Source organism: Rhinatrema bivittatum, chromosome 10 (genome assembly GCF_901001135.1).
Source record: "Rhinatrema bivittatum chromosome 10, aRhiBiv1.1, whole genome shotgun sequence".
NCBI classification, from domain to species: Eukaryota; Metazoa; Chordata; class Amphibia; order Gymnophiona; family Rhinatrematidae; genus Rhinatrema; species Rhinatrema bivittatum.
Window position 1 is genome coordinate 123,519,322 of NC_042624.1, and position 26,209 is coordinate 123,545,530.

The 26,209-nt window shown below is 47.0% G+C and overlaps 2 protein-coding genes across 5 annotated transcripts in view; one reads left to right on the top strand and one right to left on the bottom strand.

The window, feature by feature from the left end:
* The first annotated feature begins 2,362 nt into the window (after window positions 1–2,362).
* LOC115099719 (target of EGR1 protein 1-like) lies at window positions 2,363–21,000 on the top strand. The gene is made up of 5 exons (XM_029617490.1): window positions 2,363–2,496; window positions 14,242–14,400; window positions 15,576–15,835; window positions 18,736–18,904; window positions 19,315–21,000. Exons 1-5 carry the CDS (start codon window positions 2,386–2,388, stop codon window positions 20,005–20,007), a joined length of 1,392 nt encoding a protein of 463 aa, XP_029473350.1. The 5' UTR covers window positions 2,363–2,385; the 3' UTR covers window positions 20,008–21,000.
* LOC115099718 (dual specificity testis-specific protein kinase 2-like) overlaps window positions 20,790–26,209 on the bottom strand; it is a 129,179-nt gene continuing 123,759 nt past the window's right edge. For all 4 annotated transcript variants that reach the window (XM_029617488.1, XM_029617486.1, XM_029617489.1 and 1 more), the window contains one exon: window positions 20,790–23,501. In XM_029617488.1, the coding sequence (XP_029473348.1) occupies window positions 22,582–23,501 (920 nt within the window). In that variant the 3' untranslated portion in view covers window positions 20,790–22,581. The remainder of the gene's footprint in view (window positions 23,502–26,209) is intronic.

Below are 26,209 nucleotides of genomic sequence, written 5' to 3' on the forward strand. Positions count from 1 at the left end.
TTCGGTGGATAGAGGAACATCTGGGGCAGGGTAATTCTAGTGGCACTGGAGTGGCTGCGACTTCCTTGGTTCGCAGATCTGGTCAACATGGCACCAAATGGGGCTCTTAAGGTTCGGTCACCTATTGAGGCTTCTTCACTAGGGTTTGATATTTTCAGTTCAGGCGGCTCACTTCTGTCTCGTGATTTGGCTTTTGAGAGGAAAGATCGGAGATGGGTTATCCAAGGAAATCATTGCTACCTGACTACAGGCTAGAAGAACCATCCACATCCTTAGCCAATGTGCAGATTTGGTGGGTTTTCGAGTCCTGGTGTACGATAGGAGTCTGGCTGACTCATGTTTCGATTTCACAGTATTTTAGCCTTCTACAGAAAGGGTTGGTAAAAGGACTAGCCTTTAACTCCTTTCAAGTACAGATGGCAGCTTTGGGCTTGTTTTGGGGGTAAAGTACAGGGTATGCCCTGGGCAGCGTACGTGGATATATTCGCTTTCTTCGGGTGGGGGGGGCATTTGCGTCCCCGGTGCGGAGGAGATGCCCGTCTTGGAGTCTTAATTTGGGTCTGAGAGTCATGTGTGAAACTCCATTTGAACCACTGAACAGGGCGACTATGAAGAATTTAACCTAAAGGTGGTTTTTCTGACTGGCATCTGTTTGGCCAAAAGGATTTCCGAGCTTCGGGGGTTGTCATATAGAAATCCTTTCCTGCAGATTTTTGCACTCCAGGGTCTCGTGTGCACAGTGCCATCCTTTCTCCTACAGGTTGTTTTCTGTGTTCCATCTTAATCAAATGTTTGCGACTTCTGGCCTTTCTGGATTTGGATTCATCTGCACCTCATGCAAAGGAACTTCAGGGGCTGGATGTTCGTGTGGGCATCATGGAGGTACCTCGAGGTTACTAATAGTTTTCGTTTGTCAGATCACCTCTTTGTGCTTTGGAATGGTCCAAAGAAAAGATATGTTGTCTAAAGCTACGATTGCCCATTGGCTAAAAGAAGCTATTGCTTCGGCTTACAGTTGTAAGGGTAGCCTCGTACCAAAAGGTTGAGAGCTCACTTCGACTTGCTCTGTTGATCTCCTGGGCCGCGTGTCAACAGGTGACCCATAAGAGATTTGTTGGGTGGCTACTTTGAAATCGTTGCACACCAGGTGTTTGGATGTCCGGGCTCCAGATTCCATGTGCTTTGGTGAAAGTGTTCTACAAGCGGGATAGTCTCGGTCCCCTCCCTTGTAGGGAAGCTTGGGTACATCCTAGGAGTCCGGACTGATCTGGGTATGAACAGAAAAGGAAAATTGGTTCTTACCTGCTAATTTGCATTCCTGTAATACCACAGATCAGTCCAGAGCCCCACTGTTTGGAGGGCAGGCCGCTTGTACTGATATCTAACGTATAATGCAGCGTTATTGAGGGATTCAGTGATTATCTCCTTTATTACTATTGGAAGAAATTTCTACCTTTTGAAGTTTTACTTTTCCCCTGCTCATTGAAGGGGTTTTGGAGTCTTAGTTGTTAGTGTTTATTTTTAATCATCTTGGCTTGGGTACAGGTCAATACTGAGAGACTGCATGTGGCATACTAGGTTATATGTAGCATTAGTGAAACATTTTTCTCTCTGTCGCCATCTACTGGCAAGGAGGCAAAACCCAGGGGTCTGGACTGATCTGTGGTATTACAGGGAAAAAAATTAGCAGGTAAAAACCAATTTTCTTATGGTCCGGAGGACTCCATGGTCCTATTCCTGGGAATATCAAATGTTTATAAATAATTAGCCAGTTAGACTTATGGGGAGTGGGCAACAAGAAATGGATTTACTCTTTGGGATATGCTGTATACGCTCTAGAAATCTGGTCTGGCCATTGTGGAGACAGGATGTTGGACTCAATGGATTCTTTCATGACTTGTGTGGTGTTCCAATCACATGGCATGTTTTGTATAAAAGTCCACTCGCACTCTGGAGCGATAATTGCACTCAGCAATTATAATATGTAAAATAAAAGTGCAAACAAATCCTTGTAGGTCTTAGTTCATATATAGTCTTTATTGTCAAAAAACAGCTGCTCCTCTTAATTTAACGAAATCTCATACAACAAATCGTTAATTTCGTTAAATTAAGAGGAGCAGCTGTTTTTTGACAATAAAAACTATATATGAACTAAGACCAACAAGGATTTGTTTGCACTTTTATTTTACATATGTTTTGTATAAAAGCCATTTTTGGCTGTGTGCCTGGGAGAGACAAAAATTTTTTTTTCCAATTCTTAATTTCTCTGGGGCCTGGCATCTTTATAGGTGCAGTATAAGAAGACAAACCTTTCATGCCAGGCTTTGCATCCTTTGACATGTCTGTGTTCTTGATCCTAGCAGTAGCAGAACAGATTCTGTGAGGATGACCTGCTTAAAAGTGCCAGTTATTGACGTGCAGAATGATAATTTCCGGGAGCTCTGGCCTTCCATGTTGCTAGCGATAAAGAGCTCCAGCTTCATAGCTGTGGACACGGTGAGTAAGGTGGCTAACTGAGCTGGGCTCTGACTATATGGATGTCTTTCCAGGGCTATATAGTCTGATAAACAGCCGGAGTTGGTACCACTGGTCTTCATAAATGTGTGGTCAAACTGCTGCTGTAAAAGTTGAGAAGCAGAGCAGCAAAAATGGATTCAGAAAGATTCTGGTCAGGCATAGCAGTTTCCTGGGACAACATATGCTGGACATAAATATCCTTATTTGATTTATGTTCCACTTTCAGCTACTTCAAAGCAGATTACATTCAGGTACCGTGGTTATTTCCCTATACAATCTAAGTCTGTACCTGAGGCAATGGAGGGTAAAGTGACCTGCCCAAGGTCACGAGGAGTATTAGTGGGATTTGAACTCTTGACTTCCCTGGGTCCCTGTTGCTTTGCTGTAACCGCTAGGCTTCTTCGCTCTGACCTGGGAACAAGCTAGAGAGCTGACGGGTTCATAGAACGAGTTTCTTATGAAAGTTTCCTGTGTAGGGCAGATGGCACATACCATACATAGTCCTCTGCAACATTTTTTGGAATTATACTGTCACTTGGACTGTCATCTGAGCAGGGATTCCTTCCTCTCGCTGTGACATTATAGGGAGTGTAAGGGTGAGTGTCTCATGCATGCATGCAAGTCCTTGCAGATGGGTCTTGTGCCTGATAAGGGGTGACAGTGCTGGCGGTAAGTTAGCTAAAGTCTTTTCATTGGTAGCTCAATGTGAGTTCCTGTTCGTACCTCAGCTCTGTCCAGACAAGTGAGTTTTGCATCCCTACCAGCAGATGGAGGCAGCAAACAAAACTTTGAGGCACTGCTCCATATCCAGAAGTGCCACCTGCAGTCCCTCAGTATTTCTCTGTCTCCAGCAGATGGTAGAGGTGATAACCTGCAGTCTAGAGTTTTGAAAAAAACAAATAAACCCAGAGAAGGAAGATAGATTCCTGGAAGGCTCCCCAAGCTGTTAGGTTCCTTCTTGGGTCATCCCTTGGGTCGAGCAGGGCGAGCCAGTGGTTGGAGATCCCTGAGTTAGGTCAGCCCTTATCAGTCAGGGGAAGGTGAAAGCCAGGGGTCCTGGTTCCCTCACCTCTGAGTCCTCACCGCCAGGGTCTGCGTTCTCCTCATGTCCACAAGCAGGGAAATAGTCCTTTCTTTCTGTACTTTCCTTGGGCTTTGATGTATGTTTTTTAGGGCCTGTGCCTCTAAAAAAAAAAAAAAAAAAAAAAAGTGGCAAGGGATGGGAGTTCTGAGCTGTGCTGAGTGGCTGTTTTGCAGGGAGGAAGGGTGGGGGGGGGTGAGTGAGGGCAGAAGCCTCCCAATCGGTGGGCTGGATGCTCAGTCGGGATCGGGAACGCACCGCCGGCAGGGGTTCTTAGCAGCAGGGGCTATTTTAGGCCCGACCACGATTCAGCCTGATACCCACTCAGTGCGGGAAAAGTTGCTGTGGCTGCGATTTGAAAGGGGGTTGTCTCTCTGCAATCGAGTTTTGTATGGGATGTGCCTCGGGTGGGATTGGAACCTTCACGGGACTCTGGGGGAGGGGGGTGCCATCGTTCAGTTCGGCAAGTCATGCAGCTTCTGGAATCACTGGGCTGGGTGATGAATCTTGCGAAGAGCCGACCCAGTCATTGGAATATCTTGGAGCTCGGTTTGATACTTTGGTTGGGGAAGGTGTTTCTGACCTCAGAGAGTGACCCAGTTGTAAGGTCAGGTGCTCCATCTTCTGCAGTTGTCTGTTCCAAGAGTCTGGGACTATTTGCAGGTCCTGGGTTCTATGGCTTCTATGCTAGTTAGTTCCATGGGCCTTTGCTCACATGTATCCTCTACAGAGAGCCCTATTATCCCGGTAGAACCCGCTTTCGGAGGAATTACTGCTTCCTTTAAGGCTTCAAGGGGTTTGCCAAATCCAGTTTATGGTGGCTGTCCCGGAATAATTTGGAGAGAGGAATGGCCCTAGGGGTTCCAGACAGGGTTGTGGTGACCACAGATGCCAGCCTCAAAGGATGGGGAGTGATTTGTCAAGGCAGATCAGCCTAGGGGCTGTGGTTGCCAGAAGAGGCATCCTAGTCCATAAATTGTTGGAGACCAGAGCAGCTCACAAGGCCTTGTTTGCCTTTCTGCCACTTATTCAGAGGAAGTCAGTGTGAGTGTTTTCAGACAATGTGATGGTGGAGTACATCAATTGTTAAGGCGGAACAGAATTGTCTGGTGGTGCAGGACCTGTTTGTTTGGGCAGAGAACCATCTAGCGAGGATCACGGTATTGCACGTGGCCAGGGTGAACAACATGCAAGCGAACTATCTCAGCAAACAGCAGCTAGATCCAAGGGAGTGGGAGTTCTCAGCAGAGGCCTTTGCCCTGATTGAGGACAGATGGGGCAAGCCGGACTTGGACTTCATGGCGATTCCAGGGAATGCGAAAGCCCAGTTCTTCAATCACAGGAGAGTCCGGCTCTGAGGGCATAGACTCTCTCGTTCCACCATGGTCGACAGGGCTGTTGCTGTACGTGTTTCCCCCTGTGGTGTCTAATAGGAAGATCTTGCATCACACAGAGCAATTCTGGTGGCAGAGTGGCTGCACCAGCCGTGGTTTGTGGACCCATATTTCAGATTGGGCAGATAGTTTCTGTCTAGCAGCTTGGCTTTTGAGAGGAGGCAGCTCTGCATGAATGGGTCCTTGGAACCTGTGATTACTAACTTGCTGCAAGCACAAAGGACATCCACATCTCTGGCTTATTTATGAGTTTGGAGAGTATTTGAAGCATGATGATTGCAGAATAGTTTGCAACTGTTAAGGATGGAGGTTCCAAAAGTTTTATCCTTTTTGCTAAGCGGTCTGGCCTATAATTCCCTTGGGTGCAAGAGACAGCTTTGGGGAGTCTCCTAGGTAAGGTGCATGGAAGGTTGTTGACGGCTCATCCGGCTGTCGTGCATTTCCTAAAAGGGGTGAAACATCTGCATACTCCGGTCCGGAAGGTGTGTCTGGTCTGGAACCTTAACCTGGTGCTTCAAGTTCTGTGTGGTCCTCCATTTGAGTCAGTTATAAGGGCATCCTTGAAGGATCTAAGCTTGAAGTCTGTTTTCTTCGTGGCAATCTGCTTGGCTAGGAGGATATTGGAGCTAGAAGCGCTGTCATATAGAGATCCTTTTATGAGGATTTCGGAGAATGGGGTGTCGTTGCATACAGTCCCTTCCTTTTTGCCTAAAGTGGTTTTGTCTTTCCATCTTAACCAGATGGTTGAGCTTCCTGCTTTTCTGAATTTATCTCCAACAAATCCGGTGACAAAGGAGTTGCATCTCTTAGATTTGTGATGAGTGCTCTTGCAGTATCTCAAGGTGACAAATGCCTTTCAGAGGTCGGATCATCTGTTTGTCCTCTTTCGGGGAGCAAAGAAGGGAAATAAAGCTTCCAAGAGCACGATCGTGAGATGGCTGAGAGAGGGTATAAGCTCAGCTAATATATGTAAGGGTCGTTTAGCTCCGGAAGGCTTGCGGGTGCATTCTATTAGGGCTCAGGCAACTTCCTGGGTGAAGGGTCAGCAGTTATCGCCGCAAGAGATTTGTTGGGCTGTGACATGGTCTTCTCTTCACACTTTCACCAAGCATTACCGCTTGGATGTGCGGGCAGCAGACAAGGCGAGTTTGGGGAAAGTCTGTTGCACGCGGGTCTTCAGGTTCCCGCCCAGTATAGAGGTGCTTGGGTATAACCAACTTGTCTGGACTGATCTGGGATACAAACAGGAAAGGAAAACTTGTTCTTACCTGAATTTTCATTCCTGTAGTACACAGATCAGTCCAGCGACCCATCCCCCTTCTTTCGAAAGACTTCCTTGCTTCTGGATGTTGTTGAGACAGTATGTCGACACATGCAGAGTTACTGAAAGTATACAGAAATTAATGTTTCTAAGTTTTTTGTTGCAAAAGACTTCTGGTTATAGGGGGCTCTAATTGTATTCTCTGCTCACCCTTAGTTTGCTGAGGATTTGTTAATTTGAACATCTTGGGTACAGGTCAATACTGAAGGACTGCAGGTGGCACACTCCGATATGTAGCAGAGCCTCAAAGGTTTATTCTGTGCCTCCATCTGCTGGTAGGGATGCAAAACCCACTTGTCTGGACTGATCTGTGGTACTATAGAATGAAAATGATCTTGTAAGAACACATTTCCTTTACATTCAGGTACAGTAGGTATTTCCCTATCAATGTACCTTGAGGCAATGGAGGGTGAGGTAACTTACTCAAGTTTACAAGGTGTGTAAGTGGGATTTGAACCTTGGCGTCTTTGGTTCTCAGCCTGGTGCTCTAACCACTAGGCTACCTAGATATGAGGGACACATATAAGTACTAGAGATGTGATCGGATCCGATTTCAGTTCCGATTCACATCTCTAATAAGTACCAGCCTGTTGTAATGCTGTGGAAGGCTTGCAGAGGCCTGTTGGTCTGCAGAGGTGTGCTGCATCTGTTCTGCGTGTGGTTGGCACTTTCCACCTGTCATCTAGGTAGGATTTGAGTAGTAACCTTAAAGTGATGTCTGATGTCTCTGCTTGCAGGAGCTGAGTGGCCTGGGGGCCCGGAAAAGTTTACTGAAACCAGTGAGTAATAACTTGACTTGATGCTGTGGGTTAATTGAGATCCTGTTCATACTGGGGTCAGCTGTGCCCAGAGCATAGCTTGAGCTACTCCAGCAGTGAAGACTTGTTTTAACTTTAAAGCATTTTTCTTTTCTGGTCAGCTCCGAGAAGGTATGAGCTGTCGTGCTTCTTCCTCTCAAGACCTACAAAAAGCCCTGAACCTTTCCCACTATTCTCCCCCTTTATCATTGGGATCATCATTCCACAATGCACGAGGAGAGAGCTGTGACTGCACTATAGAAGAACCTAAGAGCTGCATCGGCAGCCATATTTAAACTAGATCTTCAATATACACTAAAAATACAGTTCTGCTAAACATGCGTGGAAGAACTGGCTGGATTACTTAGCCAGAGTGGTGGGAAAAAGGAAATCTAAAGTTTGTTTTTTAAATCAGGCCCAAACCCTTACTTCGTAGGAGAGACCTCTGCTCTCACTTATCACCCTCATCACTAATTGGGTTCTTAGTATGAATATAATGTGCCCACTGAGCGCGCACACGCCACCAGTGCCAAGAATCTCATGTTCCCCAGCGATGGATAAATAACCTCTACCCAGAGCATCAGGTTATTCTAGCCACCTCCTTAAGCGATTGTCCCATGTAATTGTTTTTAGATTTCCTTTATAGGGGACTCGTACACACCTCAGAAGCTGGTGCTTCCTGCCTGGGCAGGAGGTTTGAATTGAACTTCCTGGCCTGGGCTCTTAAGGTGCAATTAGAAGCTGTCCACAGGTGCTTGTAGGATTCATCCCTTCCTTAAACCTTTTCCTGGGAGTTGCATAGTTATGAGTGCTGTGCTCTCTTCATGTGCCCTGGGGGAGCATTGCATTGCTGAATTCCTGGCTTCTCTTTTCTGCCCCAGATGCCTTGAGGATCGATATAAGGCCATCTGCAGTGCTGCTAGGACCCGCTCCATCCTCTCCTTGGGTATTGCTTGCTTCAGGGAGCTGCCAGACAAGGTATGAGAGCTGTGAGCAGACTTCTAGCTCCATGGTGGCTCTGGAAAGAACTGAAAGCTGTGATGTTTGTGGTACATGAGCTTTAGTGATCAGCTGGGTCCTTTCTGCAATGTGATGCTAGGCTGAAGAAAGGAAGTTAGAGAATGTTGTGATATGGGAGGTGGCAGCTGGAGCTGGAGCTTACTGTAGTAACAACTCAGCAGGACTGAGAGCAGAACATATTTCAGGCTTGCAGAGTGAGTCAAGAAAGTGTCATGGGTTATCTTTTCTTTGGTTTAATCTAATGTAGGGGCTTAAGCATCCCCAATTTGAGATGATTATCTCCTCTTAATTGCCTAGGACCTGAAGCAGCTGAGAAGAGACTGCATAGGGTGATGCAAGTGACAGATCTGATAGGGTGCTCAAGGACCCAGGAACCTACGGAGCCGATGTCTTGATGTAAAGATGAATTTATTTCAGTTCCCCCTAACATTCATGCAAGGTTTTAAAACTGCCTTCCCTCTACGTACCCAGATCAGTCCAGATTCCTGCGTTTTGCCTCCCTGCCAGCAGATGGAGACAGAGAAAGTTTCACTGATACTGTACATAACCCAGAGTGCCACCTGCAGTCCCTCAGTATTTCTGTCTCCAGTAGATGGTTTGTAAAACCTGCAGTCTGGAGAGAGAGGGAAAATAAGATTAAAAGACGAGAAAATTTCTGGATCCTCCCAGGGGGATGTGGAGATCCTGGTGGGGCCATCCCCCCTGGTTTGAGGTAGACATGCAGGACGTTGGTTGAGCCTTCTGATAGCTCGATCCGGAGGTCCATTTCCCTCATCCCCCATGACACAGCCGGTGGCATCTGCTGGCAGTTCTGCACTGCAGTCTCAGTGGAGCAGGGAAGGATCCCTTTCATACGGTTTGTCCTGGGCTGGGTTGCTAAAGTCTGGTGCAAGGAGAAGGATATAGCCAGTGGTCTGGCTCTTTTCTGATCTGCCATGCGGCCTGCGCTCCTGGAACAGGAACCTCTGCAGCAAGGAAAGTATTGGTTTCTATGTAATCTTTATCTGTTCTCAGAGTTAAAAAAAAAAACAAACCCCCAAAAAACCAAAACAAAAAAAACAACCTATCAGAAGGAATGAGTTAGAGGAATCTGTGGAGCAGCGAGGTTCTGGGGTGGGGGGGAGAAGCTACCTTAGCAGCTCGGGGAGCTCAGCGATGGGGTTTTTCAGCAGCTTCTCTGCCTGTGGAGGAGACCGGGGTGTTGGCTCCATGGCACTGTGAGGTCTCTTCCCCTGCTTTTTGTTAAGGTACTCCTGGCGCCACAGGTGTGAGGAGGAACAGCGTGCGGGGATCTGCATCTAGCATGGCCGCACCGGTAGGAACAAGCCTCGCGGGGGGTGACGGGATCTAGTGGGGAAAACGGTGGCCATTTTCGATTCACTAGCAGTGGAAGCTGGAGAGAGTGGAATCCCCTCTCCAGCTATCGCCAGCAGTTCCCGGTCCTGCAGAGAGGCACTTTCACTGAAGGAGAAGTCTCTGGTTCTGATAGAAGTCTTCTGCTGGTTTTAATTTGTTTAGGCGCAAAGCTTGTTTAGCGGAATGGGCAGCGGGGAATGCTGGCTCCTGGCCCCAGTCTCCAGGGATTCTCGGCCAGTCAAGAGGTCTGAGCTGTTGAGAAGCTCTTTGGGACTTCAGTGATTCTCAGTGCCAGATGTTGAACAGATCCGGGCCTAAACGTGCTGAAGGTGCAGGCAGAATGTGCTTAGCTGTGTGATAGGCCATGGTAGTGGTTCATTTCGCATGTGCTTGGCTGGTGAATTCTTGCGGTTCCATGTTCAGGGACCTATGTGCACCTAAGGCCTAGATTTGAGTGCGAATGTCTGTGATTTAGACTTGAGCACACATTTGTGCAGGCATTTCAGTATATATTTGCGGAGATACTGGCAGGTACTTGTGCACGTACGAGCGCATATTTGCACGCATCCTGAAGGGGTGTGCTTGTACGCCCGGCTGCCATTAGTGCGCACAGGAGGCTACCTAGAGCCAAAGTTCATGAGCCAGGGATGAACAAGTCCAAGTGCCTTGCTATGTGCGAGGCTTTCCTTCTGATAGTAATTCAGTCCTCACTCTCGCTCCGTTTGTGGCGGTGCTGTTTAGATGCCTGAAGTGATTTGACTACCACCGCTTTTGTCCATGTTGGGCCATCACCCTGGCCTATGGTGTCTCTGGAGGGGAGTGGAAAGGGAGGCGAGGCAGCGGTCAGTTCTCCTTCCTTGTTCCTGAGGGCAGAAGCTTCCCCAAGCAGAGACGCACGAGGAGGGTTTTTGTGTAGGGCTTCCTCCTTACCCGGTCTCCATACTCAGGTGTGCCGTCTCCTGAATTCCAGCACCCCTGCACCAAAAGTTCCTGAAAGTGACCTCCCCAACCCTAGAGGCTCGCATCTGTCAGGGAAAGTCCATTTCTTAGATGAACCAGTTCAAGATATATTGATTTAAAGAAGGTAAATGCGGCTCTTGAGGTTCCCTATTTCTGCATGGAAACTTTGAGGTTCATCATAGTGGTGGGATGCAAGGGAGAGTTCTTGGCCTCTCTCACCTTGACAGGCCTATCTCCACATAGCCATCAGGCCGGAGTACCACAGATTCCTGAGGGTTATGTCCTAAGGGAACATTCTCGGTTTCAAGCCCTTCCCTTTGGCTGGCAATAGGCTCCACGTACGTTCATCAAAGTCAGAGTGGTGGGGGCGGCCGCTTTGCAAAAGGAGGGTGGGTTAGTGCAGCCATATCTGGATGAGTAGCTCATTATGCGAAATCATAGGACCTCTGTTGACAATCATTACAAAAGGTACCAATGCGCTTGAAGTCTCTAGGATGGGCGATGAGCTGAGTAACTAGCTCTTTAGTTCTCTTTTAAACTCTGGAGTATCTGGGAGCTCAGACACGCTGACAGAGTTTCACACAGAAAGAGAATCAGATTAGGCTTCTACTAGAGCTTTCAGTGGCCCAGGGTTGAGATTATTTACAGGTCTTGGGTTCTATGACATCGACATAAGCATAACTGCATATGCAGCCTCTGCAGAAGTCTCTCCTGCTGGAATTCGTTAATGGAAGTTTCATCTTCCTCTTCCATTAGAGGGGGAAGCCAGGGACAGTCTTTCATGGTGGCTTACTCATGCCAGTCAAGCATGGTCCCGAACTGAAGGTTCTGAATTGAGTAATAGTCACCACCAATACAAGCTCTTCAGATGGAGGGCGGTGTGGTAAGATCAGTCAACACAGGGCCAGTGCTAGAAATAGGTGGCCTCATGGTCTAACAGTCTGTTAGAGATGAGAGCGGTGCATTTCACGTTGCTTGCTAGTCTGCCAAGGTTACGCACACAATCCAGTATGGATCCTATCAGACAATACAACGACAGTGGCCTTCATCAACTGTCACGGCAGAAACCAAGAATCAGGCAGTAGCTCGAGAGGCCCAGGAGTTGATTCTCAGGTCAAAGCAGGCATGTGAAGTGGCTAGCAGTGTCTCACATCGCAGGAGCGAACATTCAGGTGGATTTTCTCAGTTGGATAAAAGTTAAACTCTGGGCAATGGGAGCTGTTGGAGGCAGAGATGTCATTCACAGAAGATGAGGGTATCCTGACCAAAGAACACTAAGGTGTCATGGTTTTATAGCTGCTGAACAGATCACGATACAGAAGGAATTGGAACTCTGCTGCTGCCATGGACCCAAGGGATTCTGCTTTGCCTTCCCTCTGGCCTCTGGTGGACAAGGGATTACGGCGGATAGAGAAACATCCAGGTAACATGATCTTGATAGTTCCACATCGACCATGCTTCCCAGATCTGATCAACATGATCATAGATGGGCCCCTGAGTTCAGATATGTCGACTCTTTTCCACCAGGGCCCAATATTTTCAGGTCAGGTGGCTCACTTCTGTCTCACGGCTTCACTTCTGAGAGGAGACTGAGTTGTAGGGGATTTTCCAAAGCAGTTATTTCCACCTTACTGCAAGCTAGGTGACTTTCTACATCCTTGACTTGTGTGCGAATTTGGAGGATCTTCAAGTCCTGATCTGCTGTTGATCAAGTGCATCTTCAGCCTGTTCAGGCTATGTCATTTTCCCTGTACGTACCCGGATCAGTCCAGACTGTGGGTTGAGCCTCCTGTCCAGCAGATGGAGACAGACTAAAACTGAAAAGGGTATCCTATATCAGGACAGAGCCTACCCTGCAGCGGTGCAAGGGTATCTTCTGTCTGCACATCTGGATGTTATACGGGAGCTAAGAACTTGCGTCCTCATGTTCAGAACATTTGTCCATCTTGGAATCTGAATCTAGTCCTTAGAGGATTATGTGATGCTTGGTTTGAACCACTGAAGAGAGCTCCAGTTAAGGACTTGATTCTTAGTGGTTTTCATGGTGGCTATCTAGTGGGAGAATTTTGAAGTTCCATGTGCAGTTGTTTCAAGATCCCTTCCTACAGATGACGGATTTGGAGGTATATCTAAGCATGGTGCCTTCATTTCTGCCTGATATAGTCTGTATGTTCCATCTTAGTCAGACAGTGGAACTTCCAACTTTTCGAGATTTGGATTCCTCAATGCCTCACATGAGGAAGCTTAGGCTCTTGATGGGAGGCATGTGTTATTGAAGAATCTAAAGATCGCATGATTTCTGAAGATAGGATCACCTCTTTGTACTGTAGAATGGTCCAAAGAAGAGATGTAAGGCTAAAAATAAAATTGTGTGGTGGCTGAAGGAAGCGATAGAGTTGATTTATATTTGTAAAGGGCACCCACTGCCGGGAGTTTTAAGGAAACCCTTTATGCATTCTCAGGTGACTTCCTGGGTCTAATTACAACAGGTGTCTCCATATGAAATTTTGCTGGGCGGCTATGGGGAAGTTGTTGCACACTTTTGCTAGGCATTATCGCTTGGATGTTGGGGCTCTGGCTTCCATGTGCTTTGAGCGTTCTACGAGCATAATTCTCCACGTCCCAGCTCAAGTTAAAGGGAGCTTAGGTACATCCCAGGAGTCTAGACTGATCTGAGTACGTACAGGGAAAGGAAAATTGGTTCTTACCTGCTATTTTTCATTCCTGTAGTACCACAGATCAGGCCAGAGACCCACCTGTTAGGGAGGGGGAGAGTTTGCTGCTCATACTCTTGCTTTGTATATATTGCGAAATTATTGGTGGTTTTCGATGCTGATCCATTTATGTTAAATCTAGGAAAAGAGTTTTCTGTTTTTTTTGGGCAACTTCACCTTCTTCCTGCTTGTTGGAGGGGAGGAAGTTTGCTTTGAAATTTATGGTAGTTGCTGTCATCTTGGCTTGGGAATAGATCAATAATGAGGGACTGCAAGTGGCACACTGGGTTATGTACAGTGTCAGTGAAACGTTCTGTCTCCATCTACTGGCAGGAGTCTGAACTGATCTGTGGTACTACAGGAACGAAAATTAGCAGGTAAGAACCAATTTTCCTTTTAAAGACTTGTACAGATCAGTGAGACTAACTGCCCTGCATGAGGGAAGTGCTACTATTGGTCAGATACAGGGAACCTAGGATGGCTGGTTTGGTCTCGCCCACTAACACACTGGAGCACTGCTTGCACTCTAAATCAATAGTATCCACACACGTGCAAGAAAAGAGTGAGATCCTGGGATCTCACTCTTTTTTTTCTTGGTCTCGCCCACACCATTTGTTGGGACATTTCTTGCACTGGATGAAGGCTACACCATTGCTGGCCTCGCGTTAATTGATCCATGTACTTGGCTGGATTTGTGTTTGCAGGTCTTGCAGCTTTTCTTGTGATGGGATAGGTAGTTCGGTGAATGTTTGTCATCTGTAATGACACAGGTTGAAAATGCTTGATGTCTTTGAGTGGTTATAAGTAGTAATCAGGGGGTTCTTGATTCATTTTTTCGCTTTGTATTGAAGCAGCTTTTCTCTAGGTATTTATGGCATGTTCCATGCCTCCTTGCTGCATGTAAGTGTTACAGAGAGGTGAGTCATCCATTCTTTATAATAAACTGTGAGAGTGATTATTGTACACACAGGTGTAGAGAAGCCTTTCCTTTAGATGTGTGGTTTATTGAAGTCCTGTACTTCATGTGTATGGTATGATACAGCTGTAAGTATTAATGGCATTAAACTTTGCTCCGCTGCAGGCTGAGCACACATATCTCTCCCAGATCTACAACCTGACCCTGCTGTGCATGGAGGAATACATCATCGAGCCTCAGTCTGTGCAGTTCTTAGTGCAGCACGGCTTCGACTTCAACAAGCAGTATTCTCAGGGTATTCCCTATCACAAGGGCAATGACAAGGTGAGCTCTGTGCGCACACCTCTTCATAAGCAGTATTCTCAGGGTATTCCCTATCACAAGGGCAATGACAAGGTGAGCTCTGTGCGCACACCTCTTCATAAGCAGTATTCTCAGGGTATTCCCTATCACAAGGGCAATGACAAGGTGAGCTCTGTGCGCACATCTCTTCATAAGCAGTATTCTCAGGGTATTCCCTATCACAAGGGCAATGACAAGGTGAGCTCTGTGCGCACACCTCTTCATAAGCAGTATTCTCAGGGTATTCCCTATCACAAGGGCAATGACAAGGTGAGCTCTGTGCGCACACCTCTTCATAAGCAGTATTCTCAGGGTATTCCCTATCACAAGGGCAATGACAAGGTGAGCTCTGTGCGCACACCTCTTCATAAGCAGTATTCTCAGGGTATTCCCTATCACAAGGTGAGCTCTGTGCGCACACACCTCTTCATAAGCAGTTTTCACAGGGTCTCCCCTACCACATAGTAACAAGGTGAGCTTTGTGCACCCATATATAAATTCTCTCCACAAGGGATACTCAGGATCCCCAAATGCAAGGGCTAAAAGCTGAGCTTTCTGTGCACACAAGTATCTGTGCACACAAGTATACACACATCCTTTGTACAAGATTTTCTCTAAGAAGGGCAATAAGTTAGAGAGTTGTTGAAGGAAGGAAGGCGAGCTTCTGCTTCTCTGCCAGCTAGCGCTGGAGATTAATCAGGGGAATAAACATTATGTATTTATAGTTGCTCCTTCCTGACTTCCAGTGTACCATTACCTCAGAATCTCTGGCCTAGCACTGTACCCTTGGACGTTACTGCATCATTTTTGTAAGAGGTCAGCACACAATGTTTTGAAACAGAGAGAGTTTCATGGATATCATCAATGTACATGAGAAATTGGCATATACTGGGTTATCAGTGTATACAAACTTAATGCATATTCCTTGTAGATAGCCTGGAAATCTGATTGGCCTATAGGGGGTTATTAGTACACATTTAGGAAAACTTTGGCCTAGTGTTAGATGACGTACAAGTGCTGTAAATTAGCTTGAGAAAAGACTATTGTCACTGCCATTTCTCTCTCTCTCCTCTGCCACATTAGCCTCATTCACCACTGATCTTTCTGAGTGTTTGGTTCTTCTTATATCATGACCCTTATGTTACTTGGTCTCTCAGGGTGATGAAAGCCGTGGCCAGAGTGTGCGGGGCTTCTTCCTAGAGATTCTCCGTGCTCAGAAGCCTCTGATTCTTCATAATGGGCTGATTGACCTAGCATTCTTGTACCAGTGCTTCTACGCACACCTGCCAGACAACCTGGGTACCTTCACGGCTGACCTCTTCGAAATGTTCCCTGCTGGGATTTATGACACCAAGTATGCCTCAGAGTTTGAGACCCGTTTTGTGGCCTCGTATCTGGAGTATGCCTACAAGAAATGGTAAGGATCAGGTCAGGCTCTTGCCAGAATCCTGAGTACTGAAGCAGCACTTTTGATGCTCCTTTTGTCATCATTTGTTTAGTTATGGGAAATGGGCTACACTCAAAAGCTGTGATTATACAATTAAACCAGTAGCTGAATCTCTGTGGCAGGCTGCAAGTACAATAATGACTAGATATCCTAATACAAATGCAGCTGTCTGGCCAGCCATGTGGGGGACAGAGGAGGCCAAATGTTAGAGCAGTGGCCTTGGTGGTAGTGATTAGACATGGAAAGGGAGGAGGGCTGGGAGTGAACTAAACCCAGGTTCCCTGTACCTACCCGGATCATTCCAGACTCCTGGGTTTATGCATCCATACCAGCAGATGGAGAAAGAGAAAGTTTAGCTGACACTGTTTTATAATCCCTAGTGCACCTGCATTTCCTCAGGATTTCTCTGTCTCCTGCAGATAGAAAATCCGCCATGACATTCTCGTTGCCCCATTAAGTCACACTCTTCTAGATCCGGGCAAATGGGAACGGTCAGAGTCGGCGATGCAGCTCATTCGCGAGAAGTGGGATTGTCCACCTGTAGATTTGATGGTGTCTCGCCACAATGCAAAACTGCTACAATTTTTCAGATGCAGACGAGACTACGGAGCCGAGGGAGTCAATGCTCTAGTGATTCCTTGGCCTCAGAGTTCTACTTTACATGTTTCCTCCATGGCTTCCGGTGGGCAAGATTTTGTGCAGAATAGAGACACACCTGGGGAGTAGCCACGTCTCCCGTGGTTTGCGGAACTTAACTTGGCTGTGGACGGTCCAATATGGTTCAGTCACCTCACTCATCTGCTCCCGCAAGGTCCCATATTTTTCAATTAGGCAGATTGCTTCTATCTAGCAGCTTGGCTTTTGAGAGGCGACGTTTAAGGTACCTAGAGCCGGTTATTAGTACCATTCTGCATGCAAGGTGCACATCTCCCATGTTGTCTTATGTCCGAGCCTGGAAGGTTTTTGAGGCTTGGGGTGTGGCCAAAGGTGATGTTGCTGCATTGCAGGCTTTGGTGTCCCAGATTTTATCCTTCCTGCAAGATGGCTTGGCCTTTAACTCTCTCCGAGTTCAGGTAGCAGCTCTGACCTCATAGCAAGGGATGATTGACGAAAGATCTTTCTCTCATCCTGATGCTGTAGGGTTTCTTTGAGGCGTCAAGAATTTACATCCTCGCTACGGAAGGTCTGCCCATCTTGGAATCTTAATCTGGTCCTTTGAGCTTTGTGTGAACCACCTTTTGGGCCTCTTTGTAAGGAGACTCTTAAGGATTTGACCTTGAAGGTTGTTTTCCTGGTAGCCATTTGTTCGGTGGGGATAATATCAGAGTTGCAGGCTTTATCTTGTAGGGACCCGGTTCCTACACATTTCGGATTTGGAGGTGTCCTTCCGGACGGTTCCATCTTTCCTTCCCTAGGTGGTCTTGGCTTTTCATGTTAATCAGACAGCCGAACTTCCAGCTTTTCCCAATTTGGAGGCTGCTTCTCAGGTGAGGGAACTCAGGCGTTTGGAGGGCCTTACTGAGATATCTGGAGGTGACCAATGTCTTTTGGAGATCTGATCACCTATGTTTTGTGGAGTGGCGCAAAGAAAGGGCTCCAGGCTTCCAATGCTACCATTGCGAGGTGGCTCAAGGAGGGTATTGGGTCAGCCTATATTCTTAAGGGCCTCCAGCTGCTGGATGGTTTACGTCTCATTCTACTTGATAGCAAGCGGCCTTGTGGGCGTGTGGCAACTTGGTGTTGCCACACGAGATTTGTTGGATGACTACATGGAAGTCACTGCATACTTTTTAGAGTCGTCATTGCCTAGATGTCTGGAATCCGGAAACCCATTCCTCCGGTGAGAGTGTTTTGCAAGTGGGACTCTCCAGGTCCCACCCCGCGTAAGGGGCTTTGGTACATCCCAGGAGTCTGGACTGATCCTGGTACGTACAGGGAAAGGAAAATTGGTTCTTACCTGCTAATTTTCGTTCCTGTAGTACCACAGATCAGGCCAGAGCCCGCCTGCTTGATGGAGGTGGAGAGTCTTCTGCTCCGCTGTGCTCTTCTTGTTATGCAGATTTTTCTTCAGAGCTTTAACAAATGTTTTCAAGATTTTGTAAGTGAGTTTTTGTGCTGGGTACATATCAATACTGAGGAACTGCAGGTGGCACCAGTGCTTATCAAGCAGTCTTAGTTAAACTTTCTCAGTCTCCATCTGCTGGCATGGATACATAAACCCAGGAGTGATCTGTGGTACAACAGGAATGAAAATTGGCAGGTAAGAACCAATTTTCCTATCCTGTATGTTTTTGAGAGTGGAGTAGTGGAAGGGTAGAGGTTTCTTTTCTCTATTCATCATAGTTTTTATCTTGGTAGCTTCTAGGCATAGAGCTTGTATCTATCCTTCTATTGTTTGTCATAACATTACTGAGGAACCCTGTCTTCCTTCCAGCTAATAGAGTTAATCTACCCTTCTTAGCAGTGTGGCTGGATGGCTTTGCTGTTTTTCTGCTGTCATCTGTACTTGTTTACTGTCTAAACAGACTTGAGGAAGGTTTCAAAGTAGGGTAGTTGTGGAGGAAATGGGAGGCTTATTCCTGTGCATACATTAGCTGTCAGTTTTCTCCAGTTGTGGTTTAGTCATAGTAGGGGTGGGTATAGTGCACAGAGGTGAAATATTTGTGTGTATAAGATAGGGGTTGGAGCAGACATGAGCATGGCTATACACGTGTGTAACCCTCTCCCTGTGCCCTAGCGTAGCCAGGTGCTACCACATGCTCCTTACAAAGTGGGGAATTACTACTCGCCCTGAGCTCAGAATGCTGCTTATAAATATGATGAGCTGAGTATCATTTCCAGAGAAAGATGGGATTTCTGTTCTGTTTCAGCAAACGGGAGAACTGTAAGCGGATGGATGGTGACGGCACCTACTTATCAGTCGAGTTCTGTAACTACCCTGCCAGCATGTCTGCATATATCGATTACCGCTACTGCTCTCTGCCTCCTGCAAGTAGGAAGCCTGAGGCAGGAGTGGTGGTCGTGTGTGAGACCTTCTCGGTAAGGAGGGGGGGGGAGGGCTTCTGGCCATGTGAGGGTTGCTTGGGTGGTAGGAAGGGAGGGTGGTGTGGGTGGTGGTCGTGTGTGAGACCTTCTCGGTAAGGAAGCGGGGGAGGGCTTCTGGCCATGTGAGGGTTGCTTGGGTGGTAGGAAGGGAGGGTGGCTGGTGGTAGGGGGGGGGGGGGGGGCTTCTGGCCATGTGAGGGTTGCTTGTGTGGTAGGAAGGGAGGGTGGCTGTGGCTGGTGGTAGTGGGGGAGGGCGGCTTCTGGCCATGTGAGGGTTGCTTGGGTGGTAGGAAGGGAGAGTGGCTGGTGGTAGGGGGGGGAGGGCTTCTGGCCATGTGAGGGTTGCTTGGGTGGTAGGAAGGGAGGGTGGCTGACGCTGATGAGTCACTTCTTTGCTTTTGAAGGCCTATGGCTGGTGCCCATATGGGCTGAACTGTGCTCAGTCTCACAACATCGACCTGATCATTGATGAAGACGAAAAAGGGGAAAAGCGGAAAAAACGGCGAAACAGGAGGAAGCGGAAGCAGAACGTTGAAACGGCACCACCTGAGTTCATGGAGCAAGATGGGAGCCCCCCGCAGAAGCAAACCTGTACGCTCTCAAGCTGTGAGCCCAAAGACTGCTCTCTCCCTCTGAGCCCCGAGCACAAGCCAAGCAATAGCACCAGCAGTGACATAGAGGGAGAATGTGACCCCAGTCTGGAGCAGGGGGGAGCGTCTGAGCACATGCAGGAGGAAGCAGCGGCAGAGCTGCTGGGAATGGAAGTGACTACAGCCATGACAGTTAGGGCCCAGGACCAAGCTCCTACTGTTCCCACAGGAGAAGAGGGTGAGGAGAGGACAAAGAGAGGACAGGGGGAGGGGGGCATTCATCGAGCTGGCTTTGATGCATTCATGACTGGCTATATTATGGCATATGTCTGTATGGTGAAGAAAGGGGCAACCAAGATGGTAGAAACAGGGCCCTGGCTGCCAGACTGTCACAATAAGGTCTACTTAAGTGGGAAAGCAGTGCCACTGCAGATTGTGAAAAGCATGTTCTCCAAGTCCTCTAGGGCCCATAGTCAGAAGCTAAAGCTGGTGCAGGGCCCAGCCTAGGGTGGGAACGGGAGAACATGTGCAATGTTAATCTGTAACAGCCCTCAGGGAGGGCTCTAACTTCTTATTCTTTATCTTTAAAAAGGCACTGCAAGTGCATCCTGGAGGAGAGGGGCGCTCGCAGGACATCTCTCATGACTTGGCCTAAGAGTTGTTTGTATATATTTTTTTCATGCAGGAGATCCTAAAAACACAAATGGCCAAGCACAGGGTAGAGCATCCCTGCACTAAAGGACCAGTTGTGTCTCTAATATAGTTTAATGGTATTGATGGTAAGGAACTGTAATAAAAGGACTAGAAAAGTTTAGTGTTATGTCAGGTAATTGTGGGTCTGGATTCATCAGCATGACCTTGTCCTTAGTCCTGACAAGTGTGGTTTGATGTTGCACTGAAGACAGACAGGCACCCCTTGGCCCCAGCAGGCTGGGGCTGGCACTTACTCTACACCTACCTCTATTTTCCCTTTGGAAAGGGAGCTCCCTGTTCAGTTGCAACTGGAAGCACCAGCTGCTCTAGCATTATTCCTCTCTCCCCTCCTCTTTGCTTAAACAAAACTTACACGTAACCACTCCTACACCACTATGAAAACTGAACTAAAGGACAACCGAGTGTGTGTCTGCTGCTGCAGTTATATCAGCTTTACACTAAACAAAGCTACTCCAAGAGGATGAAGGGTGAAAATATATTGTTTAGCTGCATAGCTTATCCTAATATTTATTTAAGGGTGGGTGTGAGAGGAAAGCACTTCATTTCTCTAGCTGAATAAGAGAAAAGGCCCAGAGTAGCAGCAAACCATCAGCTTACTTTAATGTGAAGAAGCAGAAAACCATTTACAACAGATTGACAGCAACAGACTTCTTTGGTTCTTCACTAGTGCTATAATACTCTACCCCATGTGAGTTTAAAACCAAGAACCATTTTTCCACACTCAAATATACCAAATCCTATGCAATGGAAAGAGGTATACAGCCATGATATTTTATAATCACACATCAGTGTCCCTGTACTTAAGCAAACTTTAATTATATTAGCTATTTACAAATATGGATATAAAACTCCATCAGTACAAAAAATAGAACATCTTGCAAAGTGTCTTCAATGGATTTTAGCCCCTGCCAGCTTACTGCTTGCATAGAAATGTAGGGACAGACAGTACAAGCAGCAGGGCTGCATGGGGCACATAATTTAAGTGTCTGTACAGACCAACATGGTTAATAGAAAGTTTATCCTACACTTTACAACTGGAGAAAGGCATGAAATAAGTTTAACAGCAGCTTTGGGAATCCATGGTTTAAAAAAAAAAAAAGTGGTCCTTGGTGGAACTCTCCTTACGTTTAAAACAACAACTGGGTGCAAACATTGATTCTAACCTAAAAGTAGATAAATTACACTCTTTACAAAAAAAAAAAAGGTTCCTGGAAGCAGCAACCAGCCTCAAACCATGGTAGCCCAGATCCAGCCCAAAGTTAGAAAGGCTCCCTGACCCAGACTATCCTTTTGTACTCCGCAAACATTAAGCCTTGCTGACAGCTTAAAGAGGGGAGGACGGGTTTCATCAGGTCAGCCTCTGCAATGGTAGGAGCAGGAAGGAGTAACCCGTGATTACAAGAGAGTTGGTGTTGCAGGAAGCAGTAGAAGGGAATCCTAGTAAAGTGCACACCCCAGCAGCAGCAGCGTGTAAAAATCATTCACTTTCCCATGCTTGGAGAGCGGCTGCTGCAGCTCTGCCTACAGGGTGACTGCACAAATGAGAAGTCAATGGCAGAGGGGAAATTAAACTACCACTCTCCTCCAGTTACAACAAAATGGGATATGGCGCCTCTGCTGGACTTAAACCTGTCACTAACTGGCTCTCCCAGCAGCAAAACACATTTCTCAATAGCTGATATCCACTGAATCCCAGGCAAAGAAGCTGAAGCTGACTAAATACTATTTTGGACCATCTATGACCAAAAAGCAACCTTAAATATTTAAGTTAATGACTGTTCTTGATCAGGCACCAGCTCTTGTCAACACTTTCCATTTACTGCCCTCCACAATCCTTGGCACAGCCTAAGCCAGGCCTGCACTTAAGATACGTTCAATAACCATTAAATCCCTCTAGCTGCTGACCCTTCACTCTGGGGTTCACACCTCCCATCCAACACCGATAGGAATGCTAGTGGGACCCAACCACAGGAGCCTGGGTAGGGCTACTAACATCCGGCTCATGGCACAAGTAGAAAAATGGAATACAAGGAGGTAGGGCCAGCATCTGGCTAAACAAAAACCCATGGAGTAACTGCGCTGGGGACTATTCCCCACTTTTCAAGGGCTCAAGCAGTCTGCTTCCTACTTGAACATTATCAGGTTAAATCTGAGCCTTTGCTTCCAATAGCACAGCAGCCATAGAGAGAAAACATGATGCTCTCCATTTTACCACACGACGTACCAGGCTCCATCAAGAAAGCCCACGTGTATGTAAGATATGGCTGCCCTCCGAGAAGGGAAAAGGTAAACTTACGATTATTGCCCTGTGCAGCTGGATTTTAAGGCACTAAGAGGTCCTGCCTAGGACTCCTTCCCTTGTCCCAGTCACCTGCTTACCGAAGTCAAGTTATAGGGGCAGAAGACCGAGTCACTGCCCTGCCTGTTCAGTGTCTCACATGACAAGAACACCGGGGAGGCTGTGACAATGCTTGCACTGGCCAGAGAGCTCCTCTGCAGCTCTTCTTCCACTTCCATGTCCTCGGATGAGGTGCAGCTCAAGAAAACCCCTGAGGAGGCCCCCGAGCTGCGAGCTGACACTTCTTGGGCGTTAACAGACACCCCTTCAGCTGGAGAGCGCTCTGGGCAAAGCCCATTCTCCACCTTCGTGGCAGGGCTGTCGAAACAGTCCATGTCCTCCTCAATCCAGGAAGGAGACTTGGGCCTGGCCGAGCTGAGACGGTAGGGTGGGATCTCAGCAACACTGTACTTGAGGCTGCACAGAAGTTTCTGCTCCACCTCCACTCCCAGCTGTGCAGGGTTGACCTTTGCTACTTTTTCTTCCAGGGTGGCAAACGGGACATGGTCTTTGTGCAAGAGCTCTGGGGAGACTGGGAGGGAGCGATAGCGCCTGCCAGGGAGGAAAGAAGAGTCCTGCCAGTCTGAGCTGTAGAGCTGCCCATGGTGTGCAGCCTGGCAGGACACCATGCAGTCTCCTGCCTCTGGGGAGTGCAGGTCAAACACAAGGGAGATGACAGATTTGCTCGGCATGTCAAAGAACTTCACTTTGCCACCTTTCAGATCCTCCCTGGCATTGAAGGGATTCACCTTGCGGGTTGCTCCTTTGTTGGGAGTGTAGTAGGGGTCCAGCACATTGATCTTGCGGCCAGGTTTGCGGGAGAAAATGTCAGACTGGCTGCGAGACAACCATATGTTCCGACGGGGGCGGGGGGACTTGGGAGGGATCTTCTCATCTTGGAGTCCACGTGAACTCAGACGCTTCACTCCTTGCCCCTTTTCATTCAGCCCTAAGGGAAGGAGAAGAAAAAGCACAAACATTTATTTATTTAGAATTTTTATATACAGACATTCGATACAAATATCAAATCAGGTCGGTTTCCATAGAACAAAACTGTCGCGGTTAAGGCGTTACATTAAACAGAGTTTCTGAACATAAGAACATAAATATTAAATAGACAACAATAACTTGTCAAATTTAGGATTAAGCAACCTCTGGACAACACTGCAAAGTACTCTCCTGTCTCCCTCTCAGGCAAGATGTAACTAGCCCTGTCATGAAAACACTAGAAATTGCCCAGTACTCGACAAGAACAGTATTTGCTGAAGTACTCCAACATATTACAAGGCTCTGTGGTGGATAAACTTGCTCTGCAGTGCCCAGATGATGAACTTTTCAGTCTCTGTATCTCACACAAGGATTGAATTGCACAGTCTGGGTAAACAAATAAGCATGGGAGTATCTTGCTTGCTGCGGCGGTTTCTACCCCGAACAAATTTAAGCCCATTACTTCACATGGAAAGCATATCCAGTGCAACTCACTGCTTAAATGGCAGGAGAATGAAGAAAAGATGATTTATATTCAGACAACAACCAAAAAGGCATTGATCTGAGCAGTATGAGTATACAAACCAGGGTAACTTGCTCGATACGATGGTTACTACCCTCAAACATTAAGCCTTATACTTCACTTTGATACAGCTCCAAAACTGCTCTCTGCATCAATGGCAGGGGTGGAAGGAAATTAGAATCAAAAAGTTACCAATAAAGGCCCTGAACTCAGTGGTCGGAGTAACAGATAAGTATGAGAAAATAAGTGTGAAAGCTTGCTGGGCAGACTGGATGGGCCTATTTGTCTTCTGCCGTCATTTCTATGTTCTATTATTTAACTCCACACATAAGAGCTAAGAGAGGAAAAAGCACAGCTACTTACCTGTAATGGTGTTCTCTGAAGAGAGATGTCATATGGCCATGCTTGGCACTGAAGGGACAGACTCAGAGCTTTCTAGAAAGCCCTAAATAAAGGCTTTTACTGCTCACAAGTACTTTCTATGCTGTTGCAGGCCTACAGCACCCCTCTGTTTCATAAAAGAGCTTTGAATGAGAGGCGGGAGGGGTAAGCAACATTGTTCACGGAATCACACAAGTGAGATTCTTTCACTAAGGGCTATTGCAAAAGAAAAAACCATCACCACCTGCCAACACGGGAAGGAATGCTTTTGGTGAGTTTAAACCCCCTTTTCTGTTCATACCCAGATCAGTTCAGATGAGTGGGTTTTGCATCCCTACCAGCAGACGGAGGCAGAGAAAAGCTCAAAGGGCACCCTCTCATAACCTGGTATGCCACCTGCATCCCTTCAGTATAGAGATTATCCAAGCAGAACAGTAATAACAAATCAAGCAAAATTCAACATTAAAAATAGAAGTACAGAATTGAACAGGAAAGCAACCTGTAGTCTTCTTCCTTAGCCTTCTGCAATAAAACTGAATATGAGCGTGGACTCTTCTAGAAGCCTCCTCGGGCAGGCGTCTGGACTGATTCGTGGTACTACAGGAACGAAAATTAGCAGGTAAGAACCAATTTTCTTTTCCCTGTACGTACCCAGATCAGTCCAGACTGTGGGATGTATCAAAGCTTCCCTAGACAGGGTAGGACGTTGATAGTCCCGCACGAAGAACCCACTGCCAAAATTGCTGACATCTGGAGCCTGAACATCCAAGCGATAGTGACGAGCAAATGTATGAAGCATTTTCCAGGTAACCGCTCTATAAATTTCTTGTGGGGAAACCAACTGACATTCAGCCCAAGAAGCCGCCTGCGAGTGAATGGAATGGGCTTTCAAACGCTCAGGAACGGGTCGCCCTCTACAAATGTAAGCAGACGAAATAGCCTCTTTCAACCATCGGGCAATCGTTGGCTTAGAAGCTTTCTGACCCTTCTTGGGACCGCTCCACGAGACAAACAAATGATCTGAAACTTTGAAAGGATATGTGACCTCCAAATAGCATAAAAGAGAGTCTAACATCCAAACGACGAAGCTCTCTCGTGTGCAGGACATTGGACGATAAATTTGGAAAAGCCGGGAGCTCCACTGTGACTTAAATGAAAGGCTGAGACCACCTTTAGCAAAAAGGAAGGAACAGTACGAAGAGAGACTCCCGAATTAGAAATTCTCAAAAAAGGTTCCCTGCAAGAGAGGGCCTGCAGTTCTGAGATTCTGCGAGCCGAACAGATAGCCACCAAAATACTGTTTTTTAACATGAGGTCCTTTAACGTGGCCTTAAGGGGTTCAAAAGGCGGATCACACAAGACTAAGCACCAAATTAAGGCTCCAGGACGGACACGCGGATTCAAATGCCTCACTCCCCTGAGGAAACGCACCACATCCGGATGCGATGCTACTGAGCTGCCAACAAGAGAACCTAAGGCTGCCATTTGTACATGGAGGAAATTAGAAGACAAGCCTTTGGATAAGCAGTTTTGCAAAAACGCCAAAATATGAACAATCAAAGCCTGCCTGGGAAGAATGCCTTGTTCACGACACCATGTCTCGAAGACTCTCCATACCCTGACATATGACAGAGAGGTAGATGTTTTTCTGGCTTGTAGTAGAATAGTAATTACTTCCTCCGAAATCTCCCCTCCTTTCAAAAGTCAAGTGGCTAGACAAAAGCGATCTGCCTGGTCGAAAAATATAGGGCCTTGACGAAGCAGAT

What these genes read in the sequence shown, in the direction of transcription:
- LOC115099719 (XM_029617490.1), top strand. Translation starts at nt 2,386, where the DNA reads ATGACCTGCTTAAAAGTGCCAGTTATTGACGTGCAGAATGATAATTTC. An exon ending in GCTTCATAGCTGTGGACACG is followed by an intron (nt 2,497 to 14,241) that starts GTGAGTAAGGTG and finishes GCTCCGCTGCAG; the next exon opens with GCTGAGCACACATATCTCTC. An exon ending in ATCACAAGGGCAATGACAAG is followed by an intron (nt 14,401 to 15,575) that starts GTGAGCTCTGTG and finishes TTGGTCTCTCAG; the next exon opens with GGTGATGAAAGCCGTGGCCA.